Raw genomic sequence first — 19,311 nt, forward strand, 5'->3', positions numbered from 1 at the left:
AGTGTTTTATTAATGTCAGCCTGGCTGTAAGGGAGAAGAGTTCTAGAAAATTTGCCCTTTTTCTTTGTGTTCTATTGTCTTCTCTGTATCACCACACTCCTACATTAAACCCCAGAGAGATTGTGGTTGATTATGATTCTTTTTATAGAAATTCCTCCCACCCCCCCCCACACCCCCCCACACCCCCACCCCCCCCCCCCACCGCCCCCCGCCACAATGGGTTTTGAACCCTTTTGGTTGATACCTTTCTGGAATCAGCAGCCCACAAATGAAGAAAAAATGGAAGTAGCTGTACCTACCTTCGATAATATGTTTTCTTGACAGCCCTCTTTCCGTTTCAGCTCTAACAAGAAAGAGAAGCAAATGACTTTGAGTGGGGGTGTGCTTTTTCTTTCAAATTACTGTTTCAAAAGTACAGAGGAATACTCATTCTAGATTGAATTGCTAATTTTATACCCTGTTCTTGGCAAATTCTGTACCTCAGGCTGAGGAGAGAAGGCTGGTGGGCAACATACTGAGCCCCTTTTCTTTGGAGATCCAGGTGATGAATTAACCATGACGCTCATCACACAATATTAATAACAACTCAGCCATACACACCCCATCCATATATAACGTGACACACAGCTCAGCCTTCCTACCTTGTTCTTAATCAATCCCCCCAAAAAAACACCTTGACATAAGTTTGTGAGCTACTGATAACATTAGCTTTTCTGAGAAGGTAAGCAAATTTGGAAGCGCCTTTTGACTTTCAAAAGAAATTTAACAATTACTTTCTGTTAAAATGTGATGTAAGTCTTTCTTACATCGGTATCCTAAGAAGACAAACATTTAACCAGGACTTTTGTCTTCTCAGACAAGCTTCAAGATCTGGCCAATTAGAAAGAAATATGGTCCTTGTGTTTCAAGTATTCATGAAATGTTTCTTCAACGTCAATACCTTTGGCATCCTCTTTTTAAAACACAGTAGTTTAGGGGCGCCTGGGTGGCTCAGTCGGTTATGCGTCCGACTTCAGCTCAGGTCACGATCTCACGGTCTGTGAGTTCGAGCCCCGCGTCGGGCTCTGGGCTGATGGCTCAGAGCCTGGAGCCTGCTTCTGATTCTGTGTCTCCCTCTCTCTCTGCCCCTCCCCCATTCATGCTCTGTCTCTCTCTGTCTCAAAAATAAATAAAAACGTTAAAAAAAATTAAAAAAATAAAATAAAATAAAAATAAAACACAGTAGTTTACTATTTGCCTTTGGTGATGTTTTATCTTTTATAAAAACATTGACTATTATTGTAGGTAGTACTCTACCACGTAACAGCTCTTGCAGATTATCTTACTGTTTCTTTCTAAAGCATAGGCAAGGTTTTAAGTACCACTGCACTAAGCAACAGCTACACGAATCAGGGCACAGACAATGTAAATCTGTATTTCTCATGGGCACCATGTTGCTTTATTTTTATATAGGTTACGGTAGTAATAAAAATCTAAATTCCATCTTTCTGTCTTCATAGTCATCATAAACAGACTCAAAAACAGTAATAAAATATGAGCGTGTGTGTGTACACATACACATTTTGATTAGAAGACTCCAAAGGAGAGGTCCTCTGTCTCCAATTTTAACTATTCCCTCTCAATTATAGGGAGGCAAATAAGATTTGGTTGGTTTGTGTTTGTTTTTGTTTCTTTGTTAAGACTCCATATTTGTGATTTCTACAAAAAGGTATATGAAACAGCTTGCTGTTTTCTTACATGTGTGTCAAAAAGGCCAGACTTCTATGTTCTGTTGAATCATGTAAGTACCAGTTTAAACACCAGTAGATTCATCAGAGGCCAATTCATCTTGTGAAAATTGTTTGCATCCTACAACAGAGAAAGGACCTCTCTTTCATTTGCCTGCCAGTGAGTGATATAGTAGCCTCTGTTATTCTCCAAAAGGCAGTCCTTTTGATCAACATGTTTGGAGCCTTCTGCAAAAATGACCAGAGACAGTGGTGCCTGGGTGCCTCAGTTGGTTAGGCGTCCCACTTCGGCTCAGGTCATGATCTCACCGTCCGTGAGTTCAAGCCCCGCGTCGGGCTCTGTGCTGACAGCTCAGAGCCTGGAGCCTGCTTCACATTCTGTGTCTCCCTCTCTCTCTGCCCCTTCCCTGCTCATGCTGTGTCTCTCTCTGTCTCAAAAATAAATAAACATCAGGGGCGCCTGGGTGGCTCAGTCGGTTAAGCGTCCGACTTCGGCTCAGGTCACGATCTCACAGTCTGTGGGTTCGAGCCCCGCATCGGGCTCTGTGCTGACAGCTCAGAGCCTGGAGCCTGTTTCAGATTCTGTGTCTCCCTCTTTCTCTGACCCTCCCTGTTCATGCTCTCTCTCTCTCTCTCTCTGTCTCAAAAATAAATAAATGTTAAAAAAAATTTTTTTTAAATAAATAAACATTAAAAAAAAATTTAAAAAAAAAAAATGACCAGAGACGTACATGTGGGGTCAGACAAGATATTTTCGTCTTTGCATTCCGTGGAAGTCTCTGACTTTTGGCAGATTTGAGTAGCTTTTCTCCTGTGATGCTATGTGCTTATTTTCTTTTCCCAAAATTTGAACTCTATTTTGGAAATGGTTCTTAGAATGAGGTTGGTGTTTGAAAATCTCCGTGAATCACTTAGTAACAAGTGATCACTAACTTTCTTTGGGGCATCTTGCTAACATTGAATCCTAGGCTGATTGCCATTTCCTTCAGGGCAGGAAAAATACTCTTTCTCTCCAATCCAATTAATTTTAGTACATTAGATGTAAAATGGTTGCCCAAAAGGATAAAAGCATGAGCTACTAGTTGTCTCCTGTCAAGTAGGGAAAAGAAAAGGTATTTAACTTACTTTCCACCCCAGTAGAGTTTGGTTGTTATGACCAGGCTGGACCTCCTGTACGTTAGACAAACACACACAGAGAAATATTAAGTAAATCGCTGGTTATTGTACTGAGTCAGGATATTACAGCATCGGAGAGAATTTATCGTACCTCCCATTTAAAAAAATTGGTAAAGTGGTAAATCTGTTCATTCGTGTCACTGAAATATGGGGACAAGGGGAAGGTGGTGAGTGGGGATGTGAAGTCAGATCCTAGGCGAAGAGGTTGAAGGGAAGTGACCTATACCTGGAGGGACAGGAGAAGGAGGCTGTGACACAAGCCACCGGTTCAGGGGGGGGTGTGGTGAAGAGGGTGAGTGGTAGGCATGGAGGGGCAGAAATGGTAAATGAGAGGGTGAGTGAACTGGCATAAAGGATGGATTGCTTTAGTAGCACCAGCTAATCCTTATTTCGCATCTGACATAACGTTGATTGAACGTGAGTTTTCCTGGGGCTAAATCCACCCTCTGCCAAGGACCACGGCCCTAGTGGCTCTGAGTTATTATGCTTTCCAACCATCACATTCACAGGCAGGAACTGATTGCATGGAAATATGAATGATAACGTAAATTATAATAATCAATAAATAGGGATAAAATTTCTTTGAGTGTCTTATTAAATGGAAATGTTATTTTAGGAAAACAGTGCTAAAATTTTTAACGCAAGGTTTTAACCACTTTACTCCTAAGGGAATGAACTGCGGAAATCTTGTCAGCAAACTAATTGCCTTCTCAAAACCACACACAGGGCAGGAAATGGCAATCGTCTCATCATGATGGTGGAATAAGAAACAGAAACGTGTCTTGAGACCTACAGCCATATGATTTAAAATCGGGAGGCAGATCTCAGTATAATTCAGTTTCTCCAAGTATGTAATTCAATTGAACTGGTCCAGGAAAAAAAATCCTTTGAGATTCAAAGGTTAAGACCGAACTTTGGGACTGTTTGAAATAAGGCATTCCTAATTCCATCAGCCATAGAGCTGATGCCCTGGGGCCCGCAGGTATGAGAGCCTCGTAAGATTAATGATAACCAATGGGGAACAAGGGTGACAATTCCGACAGCTTAGCTGCAACAAGAAAAATTTGTAGGAAATGTCAGCAACCCCATCCCACTGAAGTTAATTCCCTGAAAAGTAATTTGAATCACTGTAATGGAAGCTCTACAGATACACGCATCTGGAGATTACACACCGCAGAAGGGCCGATGTACTTTCCAGGTTCATCCATCAACCTCACGATACCTAGTGTAGCAGCAATCTGCCCCGGGGGAGCCAGATCTCTGTTAGCAAACATTTTCACAGCTTCAACAAAAGGCTGGATGGAATATTATAAAAAATTAATGCAGTCCTCTAGATTATTCAGAGAGGCTGCACACTCTATGCAAATACCATCATGGACTTCTGTTTTCAAAGTTAGGCCTTCTGGAAAACGTTTGGGTGATGCGGGTGTGCACACTAACATGTAGGCTCAAAGAGCAAGAATAGACAGCAACCTGGCAGATGACCAGTGACCATCATGGAGGCATTTCCAGCAACTCTTCTGAGTGGGTGGAGAACGATAATGTGAGTATTTCATACCGATATAGCACAACTTTCAAAATACTCCGGCATACTTTATCTCACTTTCACAGTACAGCACTTCATGAACAGTTACGCCGTCCATTTTGCAGGTGGGGAAACTGAGACTCAGAGAGGTGAAGTAGCTGGCACAGTGGGCAAGTGGTGGTCCTGGGACTAGAAGCCAAGTATGCCAGTTGAAATTGCTTTTATAGACTCCGTACTAGGATGATACGGTCTATCTTTTCACCAGCCTTGTAGGGGCAGCTGTGTGCTGATTTCAATATTCTGTAGCATGGTGACAGCTTGGGTTTTTATTTGCAAGACTGAAAGGCAGTTTGTAAAAAAAAAAAAAAAAAAATGTTAATCCGTTTTCCTGTAGGTGTATAATAGGCTCTGCAAACTATGAAGAGTGATGGTTAGGTGCCCTCTGGGTGTTGAGGGGAAAGAGCTCCTGCACTGATGTTCCCCTCCTTCCTCAGGTGCTCTGTCAGCCTACACCTCGCTGCACAGCTCACCAGGGCTGTTAGTGGGCTCGTCTCTAGGGTCTCTGTTTTGGGTTGAGTTGTGTCCCCTAAAAAGACATGGTAAAGTCCTAACCCCCAGTACCTCAGAGAGTGAGCTTATTTGGAAATACGATCATTACAGATGTAATTAGTTAAATTAAGATGAGGTGATGAGGTTATACTGGAGTAGGGTGAGTCCTTAATCCCATATGACTGGTGGGTGTCCTTTTAAGAAGATGCACAGACACACATGAGGGGAGGACGCCATCTGATGACGGAGGCAGAGGTTGAGCGCAGGCCCAAGATTGCCCGCAACAGCCAAAAGCTAGGAAGACGCAAGGAAGGGTTCTATCCAGACTTACAGAAAGAGCAGGACACTGCTCAAACCTTGATGTTGCACTTCTGGCCTAGAGAACTGTGACAGAACACATGTCTGAAGCCAGCACTTTGTTCCAGGAGCCCTAGGGAAGTGATTTGGGTGGTGATGGACAGACCAGCCTTGTGAGTGGGAAGGTTACTCAGGCAAGGTGGAGGACTGGGCGGGAATATGAAAATTCTTCCATATTTAAGGGTGAATATCGTCTTTTCCTAATCCCCTTACAATCCCTGGAGTGGGGGAGGAGGAGAAAGAAGGGGGAGAAAGTAGGTCATCGAACTTCTTTTGTTCACATCTCCATAAACTTCTGGGTCTCCATTTCCACTAATACCACAGAGCTGTTGTTTATTTGGCCAATGGCAAATCTGCCAGAGCAGAAGAGGACCCCAGACTTGTTCTGTGGTCTTTGCCTGATTCTGTACTCCTGCCGGGGAAGAAGCGACTGTCATGGTTGACAGGCATGGTGAAATGGAGGGGGACTGCCGCCCCACGCCCCACAGAGGCGGCGTTCCTCTTTACCACTGGATACAGACACCATGGAATGGGATGCGACCCCTCAAGGACAGCAGATGAAGCACTTCCCTGAACGCCCAGATAATAGGGCTCCTGGCACACATCAGAGGCGCGGGCTAATTGTGTTCAGATAAGAGAGCTTTGTGGTATTTATCACAAGGACTTCTCTTTTCATCACTTCTTTGCATCCAGAGTTGTCAATAAGATGAACAGTGAACATAAGTACATGTATATAATCAGCTTCCTATCAGCTGTCTTTCTTCACCAAATTATCACTAACAGTGGTGAGAAACCATGGAAATACCCCTTTCTTTTATGCATGAGTATCTCATGAACCTCCCCTCCTCTCTGCTCACCCCCATGGTAAGTCATTGTGATCAATGACTAGTCAATACTTACTAAAGCACAAATAATGAACTTGTTAGTATTTATTTCCAAACCACTATAAATCATTTCTTTACCAAAAATTGACTTTTTTTTTTGACAGCCTTTTGTTTAGTTGTCATGCAATTTTATCTTTCCTTCTCTGGGACAAAATAATAACAGTCTTTTGAAAGAGAAGTACATGATTATGGTGAATGCATTACCTCCAGCCTTTCTTCTTGATGATGCTCCCCAGAATCACTTCAGCCCTGGAAGGGAAACAGATAATAGCTCAGGATACAATGTCCTGGAAACACAAGAGTCAATCCAAAAGCACAAGAGCCATTCGTTGTTTGAACTCTCAGTGCCTACATGTCCTGAAAATAGAAGCTGCTCTCGGCTAGTAGCACAGTTTCCGCTGTTTCTGCTTGTGCCTGCAGAATCCTGCTCCTGGAGCATTCCAGAAGCACCTGCCAAATCCTGACACACTGGCAGGAGACCGCCTGTGGTCCTGATACTAAGAAACAACAGAGTCACTTGGCAGTTCGGTGCTTTTGAACCGCTGATCCCATTTATAAATATCCTGCTTGGCAGAGTCCAGTGGGAGTCAAGGTTACCCTTCTAATTGCTGTGGTCTTCAATTGTGACCAGGGAGGACAATGAGACCTTGTCCTATTTAGATAGAAAATATAGATTCCCCGGAGATCTTGCAGGATGAAAAAACAAACAAACAAACAAAGCAAGCAAAGAAAACAAACCATGTGGGTGTTTAGATGTCCCAGAGGCTAGGGCTGCAGATGCAGTGGCCCACATAGAGAATGTCCTGGGTTCTAGTGACAAGTGTTGCCACAGAAGGAAGGTGCAGGGAGATGTAGAGAAGTGTTCTTCCCGCCCCTACAGTGGGTCGTGGAGAGGTACAGCGAAGACGTCTCTGCTGTCTTCTCCCCTCCACCTACCTGAGCCAGGACCCAAGGTTAAGGAGACTAAAGTTTTATTGTAGGTCCCTCCCAGTCAGATCAATGTTGTAAGAAGCAGGTGGGCCCTCAGAGGCTTTGTGAATGGGGACATCAATGGAATTAGCACTTTGTTCATTGGGGTCCTATAGATGGGGAATCGTCACTAAACACTGTTTATCTTAGCTGAAAGTTCTGTCTGTGTTGGAGTGCCCAGCCTGACATTAACCATGCTGCGGGGTAGCTATGGAGCATGCTCCAGAGAGACATGCAGGGGACGTTGCACCAGTGTTCTCTTCCCCAGCCCTCTGTTTCTGACACTGTCTTTTGCAACTTTGCATTTCATAGCGGGAACCTAGCTTAGGTGCACACCGGAACCTAGCTCATTTGCACACTGGACAGTCAGTCAGTAATTAACCAGGACTATCAATCATAGTAGAAATACAAACAGGACTTCCCTTTTCCAACCTTAGCAGGATTCAACAAAAGAAGAAAACACTGAGAAAGGCTCAGATGTGGGAAGGAGGAAGGCCTTATCAATTGTATTTCCTCTCCTTGGACTCAACAGAAAACATCAGGGACGTGGGCTCTGAACTTCCCTGATCGTCCTGAAACATAGATCTGCCGTTGAGAAGGAGGAAACCACGCAAGGACAACACAGATCGGGCGACGATGAGCCTGATTCCGCAAGTCCAGCAGTTTGATTGTGCTCCTCGCCTGGAAGAGGGTGCTGGGGAGTGAGGCCTGTGGAGGATTAGGTGCCACAGTCCTGGTAGAAAATGGCAGAGCTGCTCAAACAGTTCTGGGAGCTACGTGAGTCAGTCTGTCTGTGTTGGCAGCAGGTGGCCAAGGTGCGCCAGTTCTGTTCTGAGACGTGCTTCTCGCGCCGGGACGTAGAGGGCATGAACCTTGAGGTCTCCCCAAGGGCACATTCCCCACATGGTGTGATGAGCAGTGAGCCCAGTGCCAGAGCCCGGAACCTATTCTCAGGTCCGTGGGAAGGTTGTAGTTGGTGTGGCTTCTCCAGCAAGGCCCTTTTGCAGTCCTCTCTGTCCTCAGAATGCGGTCTGAAATGCCCTCTCACAAAATATACTAAATTTCTTGGCATCTTTGAGGATCCCTCCTTTAATCTCTGATCTACTTGTCATGCTAGGTGGAGGGATGGGCCTGCAGACAGGAAAAGTAGTCCCTGGTTCCCTGCAGAGAGGACGTCCCAGTTTCCCTGAAGGGTTGAGTAACTACAAGACATGGTTACGAAATAGCAAGACTAGCTTTTGAACAACTACACTGGAATCTGCTCCTTTATTTCCTCACTCCTATATCCAACTAATACTTCTTTTTTTAAAAATAAATGTTTATTATTTATTTTGGGGGGGGGGGGGGAAGGGACAGAGGGAGGCAGCGAGAGAGAAGGAGAGAGAGAATCCCAAGCAGGCTCTGCACTGTCAGCATAAGACCCAACACGTGGCTTGAACTCACAAACTGTGAGATCATGACCTGAGCCAAAATCAAGAGTCAGACACTTAACTGACTAAGCCACCCAGGCATCCCTCCAACTAACAATTCTTGATCTTCACTGCCACCACTCTGGTCCCAGCCACCTCTGCCCCTCAGGAAGGCTATGGCAATTGTTTCCAGTCCATTCTTCATACAGGGGTCAAGGATAGGAAGGTTTGGGGGGGTGGGCAGAAGGGGCCAGAGGCAGCCAATATCCCCAGCTCTGGTGAAGGGGCTAGTGGAAGGGAGAAAAGCAATGCCACCAAAGCGTGTGGGAAGGGCAGACCCTTCTCACCAGCATGACAGCAATGGCCTGGGCAGACTCTTGGTGCCACAAATAGCACGTGAGGGACACAAAGGCACTGACTCACTTTCCAGCAGCATAGACTTCAGCAGTATCGAAGAGATTAACCCCACTTTCGTAGGCAATTGTCATCAGCCGTTCGGCAACCTGCAAGAGGATGTAAAGGTCAGTCAGAAAAAAACAAATGTTTGCTAAACCGAGGAAGCAAGCAACGTTGAATCCTCTGGTGGTGTTTAAGAACACTGAAGTCTCACTCCTTGTTTTTATCAGTCGTAAAACAATGAGAAAAAAAAAAAGAAGATTCTACCAGCATATATAGGATAAAAGTATCCTTTCCCTCAGACAGAGACTGGGCACTACGGGAGACTTCCTTCAGTGCAGGGATTAGTCAGCCCTCAGGAGCAGTGAGGTAAGGTGGATGGATTTGTGTTGCTCACTCTGCCCGGAAGATCTGGTCTGACAACATTCCCTGTGGCAGCATCATCTCTCTGACAAAGAGGGTCAGTTGTATCACCGGTGACTCCATTTCTCTTCTTCCCCCTTTCTCTCCAAGCTAATGGGTTTTGGCAGCTGGGTGACTCCTGACCTAAAAGCCTGTGCCTTTTTTTCTTGAGGCTTAGAGGACTGCGCTGATGAACCAGAGGCTAGACAGAGTCATGACTGTTGTAAAACTCACGCCACCCACAGCTCAGCAAAACCCCAGCCGCTGTCACAGAGCAACCAGCCAGCTGAATGGCAGCCGGGAGCCAGTGAGCACGCTGGCTCACTGGGTATCCGGGGGGGCCCCCACCCGTCAGCCTGCAAATACACCTCCAAGCATCTCGTTCCTTCCTTTGTGCTGCTGAGTGCAAGGGGCAGGTGTGACAGAAGAGTACAGGCGTCGCTAGAGACAACAGCTTGAGGGAGAGCTAGAGAGGGATAGCAGTGGAGAGGGGACATTTTCCCATTTTGCTGCTAGACTTATGGGCCAACTGAAAAATTACACACCTCACAAATAATTAAAATTGATTTTTCCATTATGTTTTTGATTGTGGGCTAAGGGTGCTTCATCAGCATTTCCAAGATAAACTGTTTTCCTGTTGTTTTTAAAATCGGCATATCAAGAAAATTATTAGGCTAGCAAAAAAGGGAGTCCATGCCAATCCTTTAGAGTAATAGCAGCAAAAATGTGATTACTGCTTTTAATTTGCTACCATTATGACATTTCTCCAAAGGAGAAATGGAAAGTTAAGAAAGTATAGTTTTTCCCACTGTGACTGCCCTACGTTTAAGAAATTACTGGGCTTGTATCGTATGTTATCCTCGTGTTATGTCACATCACATACTAGCGGATTATTATTGGGAAAGAGGCCTTATATTATCTAGAGAGAAATTTTAAGATAAGATAAGGAATCCTGGATGGAAATTTGGACTAAGTAATGGCTGAAATGTTTCCCAACCATAAAGTTTAAAGACCTGAATGTGAAAGAATGAAGTCACTGACTTAACAAAAACTGTTTTCTGGCCTTGAGTGTACCACTTATTGGATAAATGAACGTGGACGAGACCATTTGAGCTGTTTCCATTTCAGCTTTTTCATCTGCAAAATGAGGACAATTCTGTTCAGGTCCTCCAGGTAGCCAACAGGCCTCAGTAGAAGTAGACACCTCCCTTCCAACGTGGCATGGCAGGCCTGCAAATAAGTGGCTCAGGGAAGGTCATGTGACACCTTTGGGCCAATGAGATGCAGGGACAGTTATGCTGAGGCTTCTGGCAACATCTTCCCATGTTCTTACAGGGTTTCTAGAAGAACACCTTTTTCCCTAGAGGTGCTGTTCTGAGTAAGGCTTAGAATTTCTGCAGCTGTCTTACTACCTGAGGGAGGATGTCGCTAGACAAAGGAACACAGGGCCTTCCCAGGGAATCCCTGGGAAACGCAGTGAGGCCACTGATGGAGTCTACCCTGAAGCTTGCCCTATATCTACACTTCTAGTATGAAAATCAAAATACTTTTCCCATACTGGTTGAACCAATTTGACTTGAATTTATTGTTACCTACAATTCAAGAAACCCTAACTAGCTTATAGGTAAGAAAATCTAAGTAAAACTCTGAAAGTTAAGTGCTATAAGGTATTATTATTTACAGGAGTAACATCTCTCCTGGTTTTATGATGAAGCCAAATCATCTTTGGGGGGCACCTCACGGAATTATGTATTGTGGTGTGTGGGTCCTTTTGATAATATCCCTGTCCAGTGGCTATTTAGCCCACAGGTGGATTCTCCCAGCAATAGGGATGTCATCACCTCCTGAGGCAGGACTCATGATTGTGTCACTCAGCACATCACAACGTGGTCATTCTGGGATTCAAAATTTGTACCTGCTTTGTGCTGAGCTCACGTGAAGCAGAGAGAAGGCAGAAAAATCGGGAAGGTGTATTTATGGCTATTGGTCTGCATTTTTCCCACATGGAAATGGCTGAGCTCAGGCAAGTCAGCTGCTGGGGGACTGTGGTCTCCCTGTACCTTCCTGTCTTCTCCTTGCTGGCATTCTTTCTGCAGGGACCTGAGGAAAGTCACAGCTCTTCTTTGGAAGGACAGTAGCCATTTGTCTGGTCTGCATCTGAGGTGAGGGCCTGTGCAGCCCTTCATGATAGTATTATTGTGCAGTTTTTAGAACGGTAATTTTGAAATGATGTATTTCAGAGCCCAGACTAGCACACTCGGACCTGGGCAAACTGGGCTCGTGGTAGCAGAGAGCAGATGCTGTAAAGGGGAGGGCAAACGTGAAAGGGGAAATGGTGCCCTTAACGGTCGGCCCCTCTGCTCCTAAAGCGAAGATATTTTTGTCTGTGTCTCCTCTCAGTACTTTAACAGGAAGGAGAAGGTGCTGCACGTGCTGGATACAGTGGACTATTAATTTGAGATCCCCCTCCCTGTCACCTACTTTCTATGTGACTTGAGCCTGTGGCCACTGTGTTGATATTTGTGGACTTGCCTCTGTGCTCCACACACCCTACCTGACGCCAGTCAGAGGGCCCCATAATGAACCCTGTGATGGCCACCCAGATCCTCCTTCAGAACAGAAGGACTTCTCCCCCTCACTGCTAGGAGTGTTGCCATCAGATGGCCTGCAGCTGTCAGTTCTCTCTGGAAATTGCACTTGGCTAAGCACGGTCGCCTAGCCCAAGGTGAGACCTGCTTCCCCGGGCGGCCTCTCTCCGATGACTGGTCAAACAAAGGATACAAATGCTCAGTCCTCTTGTCCCAACCTGGGACAACTTTGCAGGGCCATCTCAGCGTTGGGGCTCCCCATGGGGTCAGGTGTGGTCATTGTTGAGACTGCATCATGGCCCAACTTTCTAATAACTGTTCTGTATGCTAATCTCCAGTGCAGTCTGCCTTCCAAAGCATCCTCCCCGTGACAACCTCTCTGTGGCGACCTAGGCCCAATACTGGGGACATGCATTCAGACAGAGGAGAATGTGCAGATAAGACTCTGCCCCTCCCCGCCCCGAATCTGTTAAAAAAAACACTGGTGACCTTGGGAGCTGTAGAAAAGACCCTCTGTTCCCCCGAGCTTCTCCTTAGGAGTGATAGTAAGAACTACCTTTATAAAGAGCTGGTTCGGTTCGGGGCCAGGCACTGGGCTGAACACTTCACAGGTATCGTCTCATTAATCTTAATCACAATCCTGCTGAGTAGGGGCTCTCCCCTGCATTTTATGGATGTGGCAACTGTTAGTAAATGCTAGTAAATCTGGTGGCAGAGTGGGCTGGATCCCACTGAGTGTATCCACTCAGACATGCTATCCCAGACTCCTCAGTGGTGCGCAGGCAGGCAAAAAAGGATCAGAGGGACTTGAGGACAGTGTCCTTGGGGGGTTATTGCTGTTCAAGGCCTGCATGACTCACTTGTGCCAAAAAGACATTCCTTAAACACAGTGATAAGAATATCACTTTGGTAAGCACTGTTTTGAACGTACAAACCAAGATTTAAAGGAATTTTACAGTAAATAAACTATTACAGCTGCCATTATTGGGTGTCTGCTACCTACGAGTCAAAGGGCTATATAAACATCTCATATGTAGAACATGGTTAGTCCTTTCAACAAACCTCCAATGTAAACTTTATCATCCCACTTTACATCAGAGGGACTGAGGCTCAGAGAGGTTGGATTAACTTGTCCAAGCCAGGGTGACCAACTGTCTTTTTTTTGTCCAGGACTGAGAGATCCCATGCTAATAAGGCAAAGTTCCTACAAACTAGAACCAGTTGGTCATGGTAGGTGGAACTAAAACACACACACACACACACACACACACACGCACGCACACACACACACCAGCAATGAAATCTTTCCATAAAGCTACTAAATATTAATTCCAAATTGGTTTGTTCTCTAACAATTGAACCTGCACATATAATAGATTGACAGCCTCAAGGGCTATTAATAGTCTAAACGTGAAAAATACAAGGAGATAAAACTGAAAATAATCTTTGATTCAGTCTTAACCACTTCCCGTGATTGAAACATTATCCTTATAAAATGCCAGGACCCCATGAAGAATACTCCCACTGTACAGCTTTACATTTTCTTTGATCAGCAATATGGAAACCAAAAGTAACTTACCTCATCTGAAATTTGACCTCCAAATGTCACCCATGTTCCTAGAAAATAAATATTTGCACATTATTTATGATCGTTTTTCTCTTTAAAAATTATTTATTTACTTATTTATTTATTTTAAGAGAGACAGAGAGAACGACTGGGGGAGTGGCAGAGAGAGAGAGAGAAGGAGCGAGAGAATCCCAAGTGGGCCCCACATCGTCAGCACGGAGCCCGTCGTGGGGCTCAAACCCATGGACCGTGAGATCATGACCTGAGCCAAAACCAAGAGTCAGATGTGTAAGTGACTGAGCCATCCAAGGTACGGAACATTTTTCTAATATTATATAATATTATATACAATTTTTCTTGCAACAGGGCTACTTCAGTTGGTTGTTCACAAAGGTATCTGGATAAGGGGCACATGGAGTATCCAGATGAAGTTCAGCTGCCCTCCTCCCCTCGGGAAATACTCCAGCAGGGGTCTGCATCCCTCTGGAGGACGGGCTGTCTTTCTTCACTCAAAGGCCCCATCTATGCTATGGCAGCCCTGTCCTACAAAACTCTTTTTCTTCTGCTACGGGACCATGAAGGCTAGTGTGCAAGAGTGCAGGGCAACCAAACCCATTTTGGCTACACACGCATTGTCGCGGAAGCCACCAGTTCAGAAGGCACAAGGGAAAAGGTACACGAGGCCACCATTTCTGAACATGAAGGTGAGACCTTGCATTATGGTTCTTCCCTTCTTTACCGCCAACAAGGGACTCTGTTTTGTGTTCCCTATTACTTTTCCAAAGGAATCCTCTAGGATGTCCTTCCTCTCCATGCTTTCAAGCCCCAAAAGGTGACACTTAAGCACCTTCTCTGTTTGAGCCTGTTACTCCAGGGTGGAAATCTCCATTGGTTTGGGGATGGAGTCAAGAGCTGGAGTGAGGACTGGGAAGGCAGGGCGAGAGAGGCATAATCAGCAGCCAAAGATCTGCATTTAAAAGCAAGAGGGGGGCACCTGGGTGGCTCAGTTGGTTAAGCTCTGACTTCGGCTCAGGTCATGATCTCGCAGTCTGTGAGTTCGAGCCCCACGTCGGGCTTTGTGCTGACAGCTCGGAGCCTGACACCTGCTTGGGATTCTGCGTCTCCCTCTCTCTGTTCATTCCCTGCTTGCACACGTTGTCTCTCTCTCTCAAAAATAAATAAAGATTAAAAGCAAGAAGGAAACAGACTTAGTGGGCTCTCCCCACACCAGTCTACAGTCACCGCAACCATTCTTTCCCTCTTTGATCCATTTTTTGTCTTTAGCCCAAATTGCATGCCTGGCAAAGGCGTTGCACCCAAATGCCGGGGACAGTGAGATGATGGACCTAGTTCCTCGCTCTCAGGAGCTCACAGTTGACAATAGCACAAGGCTAAATTGAGGCGAACACAAGGCAGGAAGGGAGAGAGTGCTCTACTAGACTGGTGGGAGGTGGCAGTCAAGAAAGACTTCTTGGAAGAGGTAACATTTTGGTTGAGCTGCACAGGAGGTTACTGAATGATGAAGGAAGGAACAGGCATTCCCGGGGAAAGCCAGAGGGCAGAAGCATCATTGTGTGCTGACAAGCTGTGGCAGGCCATTCCACAGAGTGAGGAGACGTGATGCAGACAGGCAGGGGGGCAAGAGCGAGAGCCAGGGCACAAGTGGTATGTGTGGGGCATACAAAGACATGTGTCTGAAATCTTTGGTTCTGCATTTCCTAACAGCCAGAGCCCCCATGCCCACACCTCACAAATGGTCACAGGAATCTGAGAAACGTGTATACTTTGATATCTGATCATTTCATAAGCTTCCAAGACAGTTTTATCATCCCTACTTCCAGATAAGGAATCCAACATCAGTCAGTCTATTAAGTGAAATATGCAGGACTCCCCAGACAGGCCCGGCTTCAAGAAGGGTATCCTCATGAGAATACTTCCTAATTAATTACCGCATTTGGATTCCACACTCCACAGAAACACGCCGATATCATCGGACCTTTTCTCTTCTTTGTTCTCAGGGACTATGAATTATTTTCCTGTCCTACCCTCCATCCCCAGAGGTTCCAAATGCTTGCAGACTTGTTGTGTCTGGCTAGAACGACGTTGACCTGCTTGGTATTTTAATACATTTTGAATAAGGTACCATTATTTAAATAATTAGGAAGTTTTCCTTTTTTTTTTTTTTTTTTTTTATTTTTTTTTTCAACGTTTTTTATTTATTTTTTTGGGACAGAGAGAGACAGAGCATGAACAGGGGAGGGGCAGAGAGAGAGGGAGACACAGAATCGGAAACAGGCTCCAGGCTCCGAGCCATCAGCCCAGAGCCTGACGCGGGGCTTGAACTCACGGACCGCGAGATCGTGACCTGGCTGAAGTCGGACGCTTAACCGACTGCGCCACCCAGGCGCCCCGGAAGTTTTCCTTTAAAATGTCTGATTTCCAGCTTCTCTGAACCACAGGAGACTAGTGTCCCCACAAGGCAGACATGCCCTGAACAGTGCCCTCTGTGTAAGGGTTATGCCCTCCCTAGGTAGCGAGCACCCACACACCTTCCTTTGCATCCAACATTGGAATCAAATAGCAGTTATTTACTACTACACATTTACTGCTATTTTTCTTACTGTAAAATTAAGAAAAAGATGAGCTTGTGCATCTCCTAAAAAAGAGAGTTGAGTATAAAAAAAGAAAGATAGGAGCGTACTTTTTGTGGGGGTTGGAGGGGTTGGATGTGAAGAATATCCAAACAGAGAATGTACGCCGAGAAAAATTACAACTTAAGGCACCATAATAAAACCAGCCATGACGGGTGCACAGAAAAGATGGGCGCTGAAAAACTTAATGGATTGAAGAAACGGTGGCGTGTGTTTTCCAACAAGAAGAAAATAAGCGATCTCCTGTGAAATGTAATTCTCTATTAAAGAAAAAAATCGCCTGGGCATCAAAACCTTTTTACAGACAAATGCTTTTGTAAGAGTTTCTTTTGAATGCAGCAGAAATTATGTGTCCAGAGCATAAACAAGCGTTTGCAAACGTTAGTGTAATCAGAAACATTGTAGCTCAGCATGTTCAAAATAGGGTTGAGAACTTTCAGGGTAAGTTCAGTCACTTGTGGTACTTTCTACTGTAGCAAATGAGAACGTGGATGTAAGAGCAGACCTTTAGCTGTATTTACTTGTGATGCGGGGAGAATTTTAGAGGGGTCAGAGAACTTTTAGACAAGGAGTCCCTGAAAGGCAAAACATCGGGAAATGGCTTCTGTGGTACTGAGAAAGGTCTCAGACCAATGGAGGTAGAACACACTATTCCCAGCTATGAGTGTTACCATAAGACGAGGCTCCCGCAGAGGGGAGGGCTGATGTTGGATCTCTCAAGCCACAGATTGGAGGTGGCACTATTTTGTAAGGGCACTATACATAAGTCCATTAATTTCAGCACTCATTAGGAATTGCTTTGGGCTACAAAGCTGAAATGGGACAAGTAATTAGTACCACGGATTAGCTAGTCTTCTGTATCTTTGAGCAAAATCAGGTCAGTGTTGGGTTGATAAATTTGCTGGCTTACTTGTGCTGTGAAACTGAAAGAGATTTCTTTTAACTGTTCATGTCATCAGAGGGAATAGTCCTAGCTCCACTCAGCAGCAAAGACTGGCCCAAAGTTGCAAGCTTCTTACTGATATTACAACCCATTTACACCTTTTGAATATTTCTCTACAGGGCTATTTGCAAGTTATTTGTACAAAGGTCTTGTTTGTTTCTCTCAGTCCCGATCACGTAAGAGTCTTTGGGAAATTCATTTGTTTAGGAATAATGTGGTCCACTTGCCCATGTTGAAATCAGTTTCCAGAAATGAAAATAATAGCTTGAAATTCATTTTCCACAACTGGGCCATTGAATACTGGCTTACAAACTTTATGAAAAGAAACCACCATTATTCAGCTTACTTTCCTTGGTTAATTTTTGATAGTACAAATGAAGGGCTGTCATTTAAAATTCTCGAGCAATAGTACAAAATGGTACTGAAGACTGAATATGGTAATGTTGAAAACTGGGATTGCACACACATCTTGGAGATCACCTTACTGGTAACCATCATTTACAAAGATGTGATCCATGTTGGGAGAGCCTATGTTTAGAAGAAGCTTTATTCCAAAATAAATCTGAAAACAACTACCTACCACTCCCAGTTTAAGTATTTAAGGCTACATTCTATATATCGTGGTGAAAAGGTATAGGGTCTGATTGACATTTTGGTTCAGAAGAAGTAGGTGTCACGCTTCCGATTTCAAATCAAAGCAGTAATGAATTATGAAAAAAAAATAGCAATAAATGTTTTTCTTTTTCAGTTAGTTAAAACATCTTAATATAAGTAGAATATGGGTATCACATATATATTTACACTCAGTTACAGGCCTACACTATAACTTAGCAAAAACAGAGTTTGGTTCTATTTCGGGGACTTGGTTATTCTTATATTCAGCTTACTTAGTTCAGGTATGCTACCTCTCTGGTCCTTCAGACATTTCCTACCCATTTATCTTATAGTTATTTGCTGACAAACTTCTACATCTTTTACAAGGAAGTAAGCTATCTGAGGGTTAGGATTTTATTCCATTCATCTTATGTCCACAGCCCTAGAACAGAAGTGAGTCAGTCCTTAGAGGATGGTCAGTAAGTTTTGGTGAAATTGGATGTAATTGCCTCTTTGCCTGTAATCTACAAAAATACTGGGATAGCTTCCCACCAAACAAACATGTTTGTTTTGACTTATAGAAACATGAGTAATGCTTGTCAACAGCTCTTCTAGTCCTTGGGTGATTGATATATTTCTCCCTGACCCCAGGAGCCCAGCTAGCCAGGCCCCCTCCTAAAGAAGGGCAAGGGAAGGCCCTTCTCCCTGGCTGCAGGGCCACCAGTGAGGAGGGGGTGACCCAGTGCAGGCAGAGTTCACCAGCCACCCCCAATGAAGACCTACCACTTATAAATAGGGTGAATTCCTTTCTGATGGGGAGCTATCAAGCAGCATCCTTCAGACAGGAGAATGCTGCTTGTATGATTTTATTCTTTACTGCTCCTCTCCAGAAAATATAAGGTGGTTTATTAGTTAATGTCATTCTCAGAAACCCTCTGTGACAAGTTTCTTAATCATTTTTCTGCTTCTAATGAGAACATGCCTTCTCGAGACCTAGAATGGTGTATGATTACTTCACTGTGAAATCTTAAATTAGTGGGATGTTACTTAGAAGATAATTTTACTAAACTGACACTTGTTATTTCTAACCTTTTACAAGCAGAGTATAAAGAGAACTTTGAACTGTTATTATGTCTTCTGATGAAACTCCTTGATACATCAAGGAACATATGCTTTGAAAATCTGTTTGTATCCGGAGCATACAGCTACGATGGCATAGAAAAATTACTGAACTGTAAAAAAAAGAAAAGAAAACTTCCTTTGCAAATGTATCCACGCACACACATAAACACACACACACACACACACACACACACACACACACACACACACGCTATCTTGGTTACTTGGTTGCTTTGCTGGTGGTTTACAGGGTAATTGCTTCTTGTTATTCATTCAGGAAACATGTTTATCATTTAAATAACCTCCTTGCTTGAGTAGGAAGAGATATTTCGACATTTAGAATGTAATAATGTTTTCAAGTAGGCTACCTCCCTTTAAAATATACATCATCCTAGTGCCCTCATTGCAAGCAGGATATTAACATTGGTACAGTTAAATTGTAGACGCTTTCT

The 19,311-nt window shown here is 44.3% G+C and overlaps 1 protein-coding gene across 5 annotated transcripts in view; it reads right to left on the bottom strand.

Moving 5' to 3' along the window:
* Positions 1 to 19,311, bottom strand: part of KCNAB1 (potassium voltage-gated channel subfamily A regulatory beta subunit 1) — a 411,162-nt gene that overhangs the window by 72,794 nt on the left and 319,057 nt on the right. For all 5 annotated transcript variants that reach the window (XM_019440230.2, XM_019440216.2, XM_019440219.2 and 2 more), the window contains exons 3-7: positions 13,562 to 13,599; positions 9,020 to 9,099; positions 6,423 to 6,467; positions 2,853 to 2,897; positions 300 to 343 (exon numbers count right to left, since the gene is read on the bottom strand). In XM_019440230.2, coding sequence (XP_019295775.1) covers positions 300 to 343; positions 2,853 to 2,897; positions 6,423 to 6,467; positions 9,020 to 9,099; positions 13,562 to 13,599 — 252 coding nt within the window. The remainder of the gene's footprint in view (positions 1 to 299; positions 344 to 2,852; positions 2,898 to 6,422; positions 6,468 to 9,019; positions 9,100 to 13,561; positions 13,600 to 19,311) is intronic.

The sequence above is a fragment of the Panthera pardus genome, unplaced genomic scaffold, assembly GCF_024362965.1.
Source record: "Panthera pardus isolate Hobbes unplaced genomic scaffold, ASM2436296v1 HiC_scaffold_16, whole genome shotgun sequence".
Classification (NCBI taxonomy): domain Eukaryota; kingdom Metazoa; phylum Chordata; class Mammalia; order Carnivora; family Felidae; genus Panthera; species Panthera pardus.